The sequence below is a fragment of the Onychomys torridus genome, chromosome 3 (genome assembly GCF_903995425.1).
Source record: "Onychomys torridus chromosome 3, mOncTor1.1, whole genome shotgun sequence".
Classification (NCBI taxonomy): Eukaryota; Metazoa; Chordata; class Mammalia; order Rodentia; family Cricetidae; genus Onychomys; species Onychomys torridus.
In genome coordinates, this window is record NC_050445.1 from 115,206,879 (window position 1) to 115,220,837 (window position 13,959).

The 13,959-nt window shown below is 45.3% G+C and overlaps 1 protein-coding gene across 4 annotated transcripts in view; it reads left to right on the forward strand.

The window, feature by feature from the left end:
- The window catches only part of Exoc6b (exocyst complex component 6B), a 470,758-nt gene extending 457,021 nt beyond the window's left edge, over positions 1–13,737 (forward strand). For 3 of the 4 annotated variants that reach the window (XM_036180693.1, XM_036180696.1, XM_036180698.1), the window contains 3 exons: positions 6,943–7,055; positions 7,918–7,929; positions 10,662–13,737. In XM_036180693.1, the coding sequence (XP_036036586.1) occupies positions 6,943–7,055; positions 7,918–7,929; positions 10,662–10,788 (252 nt within the window). In that variant the 3' untranslated portion in view covers positions 10,789–13,737. The remainder of the gene's footprint in view (positions 1–6,942; positions 7,056–7,917; positions 7,930–10,661) is intronic. The other variant, XM_036180694.1, reaches the window with a different exon arrangement.
- Positions 13,738–13,959: the final 222 nt, after the last annotated feature.

The following is a 13,959-nucleotide window of genomic DNA, read 5'->3' on the forward strand; positions in this document are numbered from 1 at the left end:
TATAAATCATATTTCAAGTATCTTTTCTAATCATTTTAATCTTAAGGGCTATTTATTATGTCTGATAGATATGTCACTGATTTTACTTTCTAAAGTAGGTGAAACAGAGCTTGTACTGTGGTTAGAGCTGCTGAGTTCTGCCATTGTTTTGATGCTTGCTTATACTTGTATTTTTGATATTACCTTCCATCTATGGTCTCTTTGCAGAGATGCTCCTAAACCCAGTTGTTTTGACCTGAGAATGTCTGCTAGTTCAGCTAACAACTCAGTAATATAGTCCCTAACCCAAACAATAGGATACTGGAAGAAAAAAAATCCAAGGCTATAGTCCCCTTCTCCTACTACATCTATGGCAGAATTTCTACCCAAACTTCTCACCTGCCGTCTCCCCACCCCTAAAAGGGCAACTTAGCACCAGTCAAGGTCTTGCCTCTGTCCCCTCAGTAAGATGCTGTGGTTAGTAAGATATGACCACAGGGCAACATGATTTGAAAGAGGTTTGGTACTGTGTCCCCATTCCAGAAGCTCCTGCATACCCCAGCTGGAGATGACTGTGGGGGCACCTTCGACCTGTCTGCCTCTCCCTTGCTCTGCCAATATAACTTTAGGAGTGAAAGTCTTACACAGGCAGTCTAGAGACATGAACTATTGAAGTAAGTAAATGTTTCTGAAGGCAATGTTTTCTTTAAGAAGAAACTGCTGTTGCTCAGTTGCCCACTGAAACAGAGTTTCATGATGCCTACATCCAAGTAGTGGGGTAACAAGAACAGCAAGGAACCAGCCATACACCCACGACTCACCTTTTCCCTTCCCTTTTTCCCTGCAAGGACCTTCCTGGAAGCTCCAGGACCCAGCTTGCAGCATGGCCGTTGTTGCAAGGTTTGGGTAGAGATCCAGAGAGCCCAGGAGGCTTCTCCAGTCCCAGTTTTGTCACCTGTGGAAAATCCAGAGGCCTCCTCGATTGCTGTGAGCCCTGTGTATTGTCCATCTCCATGCCTCCTGGGCTTCAGTTGATGCAGCAAGCTTGCAGCTATCTAGTTGTGCTTTGAGACACACAGAGGGAGGAAGGGGAGAGGGAAGAGCCAGCCTACCAGCCTTCACTCGAGCATCTGGAACCAGAGATTTGTCTAAACTAGATAGCAACAGCGTTGGAAAAAACTCAGTATCCCAGTCTCCATAGTTGTCCAGGCCATAGAACCTTTAGAGATTTTCTTCTTAGCCCTTCTCACATGTTAGTTAAATTGCTCTTCTTCCAGGTCTGCCTCTTAACCAGTGTCACAAATTTCTCCCTCCTTATCTGCAGCTGCCTCTGTATCTTGAGGGGCTCACTCAAGCACTTCTTTCTCCTAAAGGAATTCTGGTGCCAGTTGTTACAATAATGAAGTTCTTACTACCCCCTTGTGATTGAGAAGCTTGCCTTCCTTTCTTTAATTTAATAGCTATGAGAAAGCTCACATCTTACACACACACACACACACACACACACACACACACACACACACACACTGCTCTTCTTGACCTGGATCTAAAGTTAGACTTCTCTGAAAATTCCAAGAGTACAGCTTTAGGCTTTCCTGGCATGTGGTAGTATTTGTCATAGCTACTGGCCTCAGCTAATAGTACATAAAAGCAGCCATAGATATGTTAGACAGTGAACACAGCTCTGTTCCAATAAAACTTTATTAAAAAAAAATAAGTGTGATTATAGTTTTCCATCTTCTGCCCTAGAAAATAGAAGGGAGCATCCTTGTAAAACAAGTAGGGAGGCTTCTAGGTGAAATTCAGAGCCCTTAACTTAGCAGCTCAAGGCCATTTGTCCCAGTTATTTTATCCAAAGTCCTCCACAGAGACTGCCTTGTCAGCTTCCTTACCTGGCACCCCCCCCCTCTACCTGGACTTGGTCTATAAGCCTTTCTGGTAAACTGTGTCATCCTCTTAAAGTATTTCAGTGTCCATCACTCTGCATATGTTATCAGCTTCAGTTCAAGACTGGACATGGCTTCTGATTATCTTCCCTGTGCAGTACCCAGGAATGCCTGCTACATTGTTGGTACTGTGTTTGTTAAAGTTCTTCATTCCTCTTCTGACATTTGCCCAGATGTCTGTATCAGGAAACATTTCTGAGGTCATGGAAGAGGGAAGCCAAAGCTGTTCTTTGAATTGCATGGCCAAGGGCATGGGGTCAGGGGAAATCCTGGCAATAAACACAGATGGGTCATGGTTGGGTCTGCTGTTCAGCAGTTTCTCTACAGTAAAGACTTGGCTTGCCCTCAGCTGTTGATAGAAGCTTTATCTGTGATCACACTCTCAGTTGGGGGACCCAGAGCCTGCATTTGTTCTTGATATGCCCTGCTGCCTCCTAAAAAGTACCTGCTGGTTGTATATTATGAAAAATACCTTATGATGATGTGATGAATTTTATCCTGTCAGACTGTCAGTGAGCAAGGGACTCCTGTCTAGTGGTCTAAAATGTTCCTGTTCCCTTATGTAAGGAAACTGTCCTTACAGAAGACACAGCATATTTAGAATTTGGGGGGGATTATATAAGTTTTTCAGAGAGACATGTTATCATTATTGTCTTGTACTCTATCCTGTTTAGCATGAAGAATTCTTTTGGCTGTATATAAGGTTTACACTCAAGTTTTCCTTTTACCTCAAGCACATTCTTGCTTTCAGAGTAGTTTCTACAGGAATCATTGAGCCTGGTCAAGAGAAAACTTGTCAACAAATCAAGTCTATGGGAAGCAGGGTGTGACTCCTGTCAAGGTGTCCATTGCTGTGTGTACCTACCTTTGCTCCTGCCATTCTTGGTTCTCTTGGAATCTTTGCACCATGCTAGAAAGAGGGGGTTTGGGCAACAGGAGGTTGGGCCGGAGTTACCCAATGGAGCTGGTGCAGGCATGACCAGGATCCTCTGGGCCCTTCTGCACTACTTATGGGTACCTTCCCTTGAAACCCTGAAATCAGATAGCCAAGGCTGGTGCCCTCCCAGCATGGATGCATCCCTCTAATTGGATCTCCCTCTGTCCTCAGACAGTCCTCTCCCTAGTGCCTGCCACCTGCAAGGACCCTAGGCTTGGTCCACTTGGCAGGTTAGTTTAGGGAAACACAAACTGTAAGTTTGGCCCATCTTTATACTGTCTCACCCCAAAGGTCTTTCCTGAAACTTTGTATTGTCCTGCTGTTAGCATCTGTCCGTTTTCTATCTACATAGCTAAGCTTAGAAAAAACTTTTTGGTCTTCGACTCCTTTGGACTTTTCCAGTCTCTCTCAGCTACAAATCCAAAAAAGAAAGTCTTTATGAAGTTTGGTCTAGCCAGGCGGTGGTGGCACACGCCTTTAATCCCAGCACTCAGGAGTCAGAGGCAGGTGAATCTCTGTGAGTTCAAGGCCAGCCTGCTCTACAGAGTGAGTTCCAGGACAGGCACCAGAACTACACAGAGAAACCCTGTCTTGAAAAAAAAAAAAAAAAGTTTGGTCTAATTCAAGGTCTAAGTTCAAAGTTTAAGAAATTTGCTCTACATAGTGAGTTCCAGGACAGTAGAAGCTACACAGAGCAACCCTGTCTTGGGAAAAAAGAAAAAAAAAAAAGAGGTTTAGCCTTGCTTTAGGGGAGCCCCTAATTCAGAAACAGAATCAGTGAATATTTAGAAACAAACAAGGATAGGGGATGGAAGGACCTAATTTTAAAAACAAATTAAAAAAACAAAAACAAAATTGAACCAGTTGCATCGAACTGAGCAGCATGGCAAGTTCTCTATGTCATTTATGAGCATGGTGTTTGCTGGTAGGAGGAAGAGCTGCAAACAATCCTGAGTCCATTTCAGATGTAAGGTTGATCAATGATGTTGAAAGCCAGGGTTCTCACCAGGGAAACAAAAGAGAACCTGAAAGAGTGTTGAGACTCTTAGTATTTGTGGGTGTCGGGGGTTTTAAGAGATGCTTGTGTATTTACTACATGCATATTAGTAGGTCATGTGTTGAAGAGCTTAGGTCCCCATAAGTTGCCTTCCCAATAATAGGAAACAAAGATATTCCAGTAGCAGGGAGCCCACCTAGCACCAAAATCCCTTTTTTCATAGCATTCCCCCTAAAAGAATCTTCTCAAAAAATAATGGCTGATTGCAGCACTGAGCTGGTTTAATGCAACTCCTTGTTGTACCAGAAAGCTCTGTCTGAAGTACTCCAGAAATTATAGGTCATAACACAGGAACACATGCCCAACTTGAAGGGACTCCTACTTGCCAATGCTGGGACAGTCTGAGTCCCAAAACAGGATATATAGCATAAGCCATTAAAAGTGGGAATCCCAGGCCAGGCGGTGGTGACACACGCCTTTAATCACAGCACTTAGGAGACAGAGGCAGGCAGATCTCTATGAGTTCGAGGCCAGCCCAGGCTACAGAGCAAGTTTCAGGACAGGCGCCAAAGCTACAGAGAAAAAACCTGTCTTGGGGGGTGGGGGAGAGAGTGAGGATCCCAGAGACCCACAGGCAAACATTGCTCCACGCTAGGAGAGTCTTGCTAAGGAGAGGGAGGAGGGATTATTGGAAACAGGCAGGTCAGGAACATCACAGGAAAACCCACAGAAACCACTAGCCTGGCTCATGGGAACTCACAGAGTCTGAACCAACCACCAGGGAGTCTGAATGGGACTGACCTAGGCCCTCTGCATATATGTGATGGTGTGTTGCTTGGTCTATATGTGAGATTCCTGGCAATGGGAGCAGGGGCGGTCCTGAGTGCTTTGATTGGCTCTTGAGAACCTATTCCTCATGCTGGATTGCCTTGCATCGCCTGAATACAGAGGGAGGTGCTTGGTCTTATGGCAGCTTGATATGCCGTGCTTTGCTGAAGCCCATGGGAGGCCTGTCCCTTTCTGAGCAAATACAAAGGAAGGATGGATTGTGAATGTGGGGGGTGGGGGAAGTGGGGAAGGAGTGGGAGAAGAAGAGGGAAGGGAGGCTGCAGTTGGGATGTAAAATAAATAAATCAATTAATAAAAAAAATGAGGATCCCAGAGTCCATACCAGTAGGAAACCCACACAGAAGAGAAAGAGGAGCACTCCCTAATAGCAGAATGAATGCTGAATTAATGATCAATGTAGAGGGAAGGAAGGTGGTGTTTGTAGACAGTATTGATAACTGGATTAGGAAAGAGTCTTCCCTAGATGTTCTATATAAGGAAAAATATTTAATCAAGAGCAGTGTATTTGTGTGAGTTTAAATATTACCCAGGGAACCCAGCCCAGAAAAGTGATATGGCTGGACCAGCATCAGCCTCACTATGTCTGCCATTGTCAATTTTCAAAGTCTGCTGACTGTAATCTTGCTGCTTATATGTACATGTGTTTATATCTGATCCTTGGCAGCCAGCCTACTGGACAGAAATAAAACTGGACTATTGGGCCGGGCAGTGGTGGCACACGCCTTTAATCCCAACACTCGGGGACACAGAGGCAGGTGGATCTCTGTGAATCGAGGACAGCCTGGGCTACAAAGTGAGTTCCAGGAAAGGCACAAAGCTACATAGAGAAACCCTGTCTCGAAAAACCGGAAAAAAACAACAACAAAAAAACCCTGGGCTATTGGGAATATTTTGGAAGTGTGCCTGAACTGGTGAATGCAAGGACTGCTTTTCGTAAGGTTCTTAAGGGCATGAAGGAGAACACACAGTTGGTGGATTTCATGCCCTCTTTTCGCTAAGACTTGAAAATGGTGTCTTCATATAATGAGACCTTCGAGCAACTGGCCTATTTTTATTGAGAAAAAAAAAAGTTCTATTTGTGCTGTTGTTCCTGTTCATATGGATTATATTCATATTTAAACCATTTTGATTGATAAATCAATATTACCAAGGGATTGGAGAGATGATTCAGAGGTTAAGAACACTGGCTACTCTTGCAGAGGTCCCAGGTTTGGTTCCCAGTACATACACAGTGGCTCACAACCATCTGTAACTCTAGTCCCAGGAGATCCTCTGACCTCTAAGGGCACCCACTGTGCATGCACATAGTTCACAGGCATTCATGCAGATAAAACTCATACACATAAAATCGAAATAAATCCATAATAAATAGTCTCCCCAGTTTCCTACTAGTTACAGAGTACAACCTCTTAATTAAATAGCTGAGGAATCAGACATCTTGACCAAGTGGTCAAAACTAGTGTTACCAGTGAGGAAAAAAGGAATACCCGAGAGGAGGACATGGTGTCATTTGTGTAGAATTCTAGTTGTAAATCCATATTGTACATCTGAGAAGACATCAGACAAGATGAAAATGAGGGAACAGTAGAGGCAGGGGGACTACACTCTTCAAAAATGTCAATGTTGTATACGAAAAGGGCTATGGAAATAGTCCAGACAAAAGTCAACTCAAAAGATATTAACTAGATGTAGTGCCTGATCCCAAACAGTGTAGGACAGTGTGTTACCAGCAGCAAGGCTGTCAAGCACACTGGCCAGTCTATAAAATGAGAGTATGATGAGCACCAGTACTCACTAACTGAGGTTGAAGTTGCATCATGGCTCTGGGCTGTACCCACTTAATTTGTTCATTGTTGAATTCTGAGCTCCTAGAGTAGAACTTGATGTTCAGAAAGCTCATGATAGGCATTTCTCAAATGAATAAATGGGTGATTACTATAGGGCCTGCATTTGAGATCAGCCCCAAATAGTTTCTCCATAGACTGCCTCTAAGGCTCACTGCTAGTATGGGGTCTCAGTGATGGACTTTTACTTGTGGTGAAAATTGTCCTAGAATCTGACATTTACTTGGTTGTTTTCCTAGTTGTACTGTGGTCTGCAGCTATATTTGCTTTTATTACATGTTCATTTCTGTGTTTCAAGAGTTAGCTGGTAGTAAGGAATATTGGGATTTCTGGGGTCCTGGTTTCCTTTGTCTGAATAACCCTTGGTATGGGAATTGTGGTATTTTTCAGCTATTGGACCTCTTCATTCAGTGGGATTGGTCCACATACCTTGCTGACTATGGACAGCCCAACTGCAAGTACCTCCGGGTAAACCCTGTGACTGCTCTGACTCTGCTTGAAAAGTGAGTACCCAGCCCTGTGCTCTGTATGGGGAAGTGGGCAGTGGGGCAAGGGGTGGCATACAAGGCCATTTTCCTGTTTCCAGTGCCTTGAAAAACATCTTTGTTCTTGAAGCTAGCTCAGGTGCCATCAGCCATCCTGACCATTGCACTTAGTAGTCCAGTTGTAATTTTCAGCTCCAGCAATCTATAAGTACAAATCAGAATGGAATTCTGTATTGCTCTGTAGCCTAATTAGACAAAATGTCTTTTCCTAGAGAAGATAAGAAAAGATAGTAAGGTGATTTAGTTTGGGCTCAGGCCAGTCTGGTAAGCAGAAGAGCATGTCCTAGCCCTTGGGGTTTAATGATATGTAGAGCAGAGCTCCTCAGAAATGTGGTTTCACTGAACTGGACTATCCAACACCAAACATCTCAAAGCTAGCCACTGGTCCATAGGTGCCAGTGGTATGCACTGCAGTCTGGCTCTGGGTTTTGCTAACCTAGTGAGAACTGGCAGACCCATGTCAAAGAGCTTTTTAAGACTGACTAGTCACAAGAGTACCTGTATCAAGGCAGTGTAGAAAGTTTACATGTATGGGCAGCCAAGCATGCTTCAACCCTAAAGAGGCAAGGGCTAGCATCCAGGAGGTCAGAGTAGAGCTTTAGACAAAAATAGAAATCAAGGTGTACCTTTTTTACTATGTGTGTGTGGGGTGGGGGGTGAGGGTGTTGGAGAATGTGCCAGATGTAAAGGGGAAGCAGAAAATAGACAAGAATAAGATGATGATGGGCTCTGTGTTTGAAGTCAAGAGACATGCTGAGAATTGATGGTTTCATGTTAACTTTCTCCTATGGTTCTCTCTCCCAATGACTTTCTTCTCTAGGATATCTAGAGAGTAAGTATATTGTTCACTTGGGACTTTTCCATCACTTTGAGGCAAGTCCTTCCAGTTTCCTCAATGATGCCAATAACTAAACTAAAATCCTGGTCCTGTTAGTGGTCTTCACTCTGACAAACTAATCTTCTAAACCAGCCTGGTGCCACACAGCTAGGCACTTCCTCTTTCTTTGTTCCTTACAGATCTTTGATTTACCAATTCATTTGGGGGAGGAAGTGATGGCAGGGACTTTTCCCATAAGCACTAGGGATCTCTTCTATTCAGCTTCCTGGCCTGCTTGGTACTCTAATTGGCCCAGGGCCTGCAGTTCAGCTCTGGCAGAGGAGCTCCTAGGAACAAGGCCTATAGCTTTAGGGTCTGGACCCTACATCTCCCATGAGGATTCCTCATCAGAGGCAAGCCAGGCCCAGAGTTCTCATTACCCAGTAGAAATGGGGAGATTGTCTGATGTTTAAGCTGGTACTCAGTCACTTCTCTTGAGATCCTTTACTCTTCCTTGGGTATGGCAATTGGTGATGTCTCACTATTCTGGCCTAACATGCAACAAAGTTGTGTGCTGAGTCCTAAGCTGTGTGCTGAGTCCTAGCCATCAGTGAACTTGACATCCTTATCCCCACCACTGGAAAGCAAGGGGTCCCCAGGTCACTGAAATATCCACATCTTCTAGCCTCAGAGGAATTCCTTCTCTCCTCTGTCCTGTTCTGCTTCCCCAGAGGCAACTGCTACCCAAACCTGCCAGTCTCTTTCCAAATCTGACTCTTCCTAGTGAGTCAAGACAGAAGAACCCAGATCACTGACAGTACTATCTGAAAAAAAAAGGAAAGTCCCTCTGTCACTAAAAGATAGCCCAACTAGAAGAAAAGAGAATTTGAGGCTTATAGAAAGGTAGGAGAAGGGAGGATTCACTTTGAGTTTTTCACATTCCTGGGTACAAGCCATCAGGGCACCTGAGAGCATTATTCCAACCAAAGGCTTTAGTGTCCAAGAACAACTTGCCTTTTGGCTTTTCTCTTTCTACAGAGTGCGGGATCCTCCTCTTGAACTACAAGCCGTCTCTGGTCATCCATTTCTGAACTGCTATAGGAAATGATAACATCAGTCAAGCCAACTGTCCTGCAAATATAGAAAGGGCTTCTCTGTTTCCTTTTTCCTGTTGGTTTTGTGTTGTTTAGATTTATAGCTTATCCAGCAAAAGGAAGGGAGTCCTTCAGAATAATCTAAAACCCTGCCAGCTTCGCAAACAGAATTGTGCAACTAGTATTTAAAGTAGCAAACTGTGCTCTCTGGGACCTGAAGGGCATTAAGGAGAGTCAAGTCATCTGCCTTCCTTCCTAGCCTAGAGCAGGCTCCCACATGTGGGCAGGAGCTCCACGCTGAATTAACAACAACAACAACAACAGTAACAACTCCAGCCTGAAAGGATTACTCTGACCTTAGACTGGGAGAAAAGTCACAGATAGCTTTGGTGGTCACTGTCAAAGAGCCAGACAGCTCTGCTTCCTTGACACTCAGATTGCTCTTATGGACTATATGCTTTTCAGTGAATATATAAACACAGATGAGCACACATTGTGCATGGTATGTAGCATCTATACAAGATGTAAATTGCCATTGTGAGATTCCTGTCCTGATTTGTCCCTCTTCAAAAGGCTGCCCACAGAGGAGGAAAGAAGGCCCAGGATTGGCCAAAGACCTTTAGGAAGTATGCCTGGGAGTAATTTAGACCCTCCTCTAGACTTTCCCCATGCAGCCCTAATAACAGAGAGCCAGTTCAGTTCCAAGAACAACGGTGCAGAGGTTAGGCCAGAGTAAGTCATCAGCACTGGATGCCATGGATTGAAGGCCCTCTACAGAGAACAGCATCATTCTAGGCTCTGATACAGTGGTTTGGCTGGACCTAGAGACTGCAGTAATATCAGTCTGCCCTTACTTTCTTTCACCCTGCCTCCCCATTAGGGCCATTCTCCTGACAGAGCTATATCCATTATTTCTACTCCAGTAATACCACCTGCAGAGCTTTAACAGAACCCAAAACAAAGATCTGAGATTGTACACTATCATTGAGAGCTCAGGCTGTCTCTCACATAAAGCGTGGCTTTGTTAACTGAGAAGGTGCCCATCCCCTGGGAACCTGCTTCCCTCATCACTATGCCCACATGGCGTCATACTGCTTCTCATCTATAGTCCTGAAACTAATGGAGAGACTAACTCTTCATTATTTTAGGGGCAAGAAAGAGTGACCAGCTAGAGTGGGGCTGAAAGTTGTACAGTGACTCTCAGGTGACTCATGATCTCTTGCAATTAATTTTAAGACAATATTTTTCTTCCTTACCTTCCAAATTCCATCTCTTAGGTCCCAGCAGGCTAATGAAATAAGTGTACCCCAGACAATTTTAGGAGTCTGCTGGCCAGCAGAGGTGTGCCTTGTCTCAGACTCCTATAAAGGTGCTCATCTGAAGACATAAGGGTGGGCCAGATGGGAAAGGTATGAGGATAAGGACCTGACCCCTCCAAAGCTAGCTCTTGACCAAAGGCAACTGGTCAGGAAGGTGGTGGGTGTCTGAAGGACAGCTCCATAATGAGTAGGTAACTAGACAGTGGGAATATTCTGGAATCCTCCACTCTGAGTAATGGTTAAGATGACATATTGCCATCCATCTACTCCCTGCTTATTCTTTGTCTGGTACTATCTCAAACACCTTGCCCCCTTTCTTTCTTTCTTTGTTTAGGATGAAAGATACTAGCCGCAAGAATAACATGTTTGCACAGTTCCGGAAAAATGAGCGAGACAAGCAGAAATTGATTGATACTGTGGCCAAGCAGCTCCGAGGACTCATCAGCAGCCACCACTCCTGAATGTTGGCCTTGGGCCCACAGAGGCCATTTGCCGTAGCCCATAGTCCAGGATCTGTCCTGGGCTGGCCCTGCATTTGTGCATTCTTCCTCAAAGAGAGCATATGTATTTTTTTATTAACCCCTGTACAGTATTCACATAACCTTTCCCTGTAGTAAGAGAGGCAGAGAATAATCAAGAACAGAAGGGGTTCGGGGGAAGTTACTGCCATACTTTCTGTGTTATCCTGGGAAGAATCCATTGTCAGTGCTAACATGATGAAGCTGCCTCTTATCCAGGGCCCCACAAATTCATGGGTGCCTGATGCTGGGAGTTGAGATGAGGAAGTAAAAGAATAATAATGCGTGTCCTGTTTGCTCCCAAGTGCTTGCTTAAGTGTATAGGAGAGCCTGGCAGACATACCGATGTAGTACACCAAAGCCAGCCTCAGTTTGGAATATCCATCTGCCTCGTTGGCTGACTTATTGCCTCATAAGAGTGTGGCATGTGGCAAGATGACAGTTTCACTCTGGTCCCCATAGGTGACAGTTTCATTAGTGTAGTCTAACTGGGCCTTGTGGTTGGAGAGGGGTAGTTAGCCGAGTAACTTGGGTCCATGCTGAAAAGCAAGTTGCCCCACTGGGTAAGTTTTTTTTCTGGATCTTGAAAGCCAATTTGGGTCCCCAAGGACCCCAGCCCCTTTTCCATTCATCTCTGTCCCTTCTTTCATGACCATAACACTTGGTTCATAATATAGATTAGCAGTGACTTCTGAAGGTTCCTGAGTGAGAGTCTCGCACTTGCCTCCTGCAGCAACATCTCTAAATGGTCTGAACCCCTGAAGCCTGAAAACAGCCTGGGTGCCTTCACCTTGGGTAGAGCCTTATAACTTCTTGAGATTGCTCACTCATGTTTTAACAACAGCCTTCTGGCTATCATCTTTAAAGAAAATGTCCCAAGCTCTACATGGTGGACACAACCTCCACAGGACTGGATGTTTCTGGGCATGGATCTGTTACCATGAGGTAGACAGGGTCAGCTGTAGCTAATGGTTTGTTGCCTCTGGCCCAGCTATCATCAACTAAGTCACACTGTAGGGACAAAGCTCATGTTGCTCAAGCCCAGGGCTCCCATCTTCTGAGCTATCCCTTGGCCTCACCTGAGAGTATTTTCCTGGAGTCCTATCTTTGGTCTCTGGAGCCTGAGCCAGTCAGATAGACTCCTGAGACAATGCAAGGGCTTTACTGTGATGTTGGTCAGAAGCACTACACACTCAAACAGCTGTGGAAGCTGTTAGTCTGACTGTTGGTAAGAGTATAATTGCGTCCACTAACCAAGATGTCACAGAAGTGTTCCCAGTTTCAGTGATGAGCAGAGTTACTGGTCAAACGATCTCTCATTGCCTTTGTCACCTACATGCTTCTGGGACAGCAGTACTTCTCTATCTCCCAGCCCAACATAGCCTACCCAATCTTGGACATACCCCACCCTTACCATAGCCATCTTGAATACCAACTGGAGAGAACAGCCTCAGGTGCTCTGCAGATGCCTGCAAGTCTCACCCTTGGGCTACACAGTGGCCCAAAGGTTCAGGAGGAGAGTCTCATAAGAACAGTGAAAACTTAATTAGCCAAGGAAAGGCAGGAGCCTGTGGGAAAGAAGACAAGGTGTCTCTAAGCCCTGGATTTGTTGATAGGGCTGAGAAGTGATTCCACTAACTGAAGTCCTGCTGACTGAGAAGGAAAGAAAGGCCCTTTGCCAGGGCTTGTCGGCCTTCAGTATAGAAATCTCCAGTGCAGAAGAGAGACTGCTAGACTGTCACAGCATCTGTCCTTTAAGACTCCATCTTGCTGCCTGTCTGGTCTCCACCTCTGCACCAGAGGAACTGTCACAGAGTGACTAAAAACAGGTGGAGGAGCAGGAGCACTCTACCCTCCACAGAAGAGTCCTGCTGAAGGGAATTTCTTCCAGTCTCAGGGTCTATGCGGATGGCCGCCTGCCTTTCCTCCTCCTGCCCCTACATCTGCGTTTGCCTGCACTGTTTCCCTAACAAAAAGTGGCATGCTCCTTCTGAGCTGTGAAAGCCAGGGACCTACACTGTCAAAGTGATTATGAATTGATGAAGTAGGACTTTTTCTTTTTTCATTTTATCCATAAGGCCTAAAGCTGAGCTGCCCTTGAGGGCTTGAGCACAGTATGTGTGCCTGTAGGCCTCAGGCTCTGGGATCTTACCTCAGATGCCTGCAGGCACACATGTATGTCCTAAAGAGTCTCAGGTGGGGTGAGACACTGCTGCCTGGAGGTCTGGCCTTCCAACCAGATCCATATCCGTGTAGACAGTCTGATTTGTGAGCTGCGGTTAGGCAGAGGCTCACTTACTTTTTACCATTCATGGAAAAAAAAAAAAAAAAAAACCTCTCAGTACCAGGTGGCACTGGTGTGGGTAGAGAAGAATGCTGCACATGGGAACCCACAGAGTCCCTGTTAGCAAACGGAGTATCTCCCAGTGACTCTATCATGTTCCAGGCCCAATGGTCCATCTAGCTCCACAGCACCTAGCTCAGCAGGTCCCAGGCTCAGGGGTGGCAATGGCCAGGAGTTTCCTACTCAACCTCTGAGTGCAGGCTCGGTTGGCTTCGCCAGGCCTCCTCTAGACTGCTTTTGCTGAGCCCTCCTCCCTCTACCCCTCCCTTTCTTCTTTTATTCATCTGCATTTTAGTCACTCCTCACTGATTTGTTGGAAATAGCCTTTTCATTTTGCACAGTTCCACATTTGTGGGAGAAATGCAGTGAGATCCATCTGTACCTCTAAAAGGAACCCTTTCCTCTCATACTCACCTGGAAAACAGCTCTGCTTCAGGTGGCTGCATAAGAGGGGGCTCCTCTGTGGAAAGAGCATGTGTGTCCTATTCCCCTGTACACGTTCCTCTTTTAACTGCTATTAAATATGAGAACCTACATACCTGCTCTAATAGTGTTTCTTGTAAGGTTTTTGTTTTTATCCCTTTGACACAATGTGTCGTGGTTTGTGGCAAATACTGGATGGCAGGCATTGTGTCCCCATTCAGCTCACTGAGGAACAGAGCAAGAACGTGGTGTGGAGAAGCCATATTGTGACCTCAGGTGTTGTTAAGATGTATAACAGACACTTGGCACAGCCACCAAGAGAAGTATGTTGAAGTGCCTGTTTATGT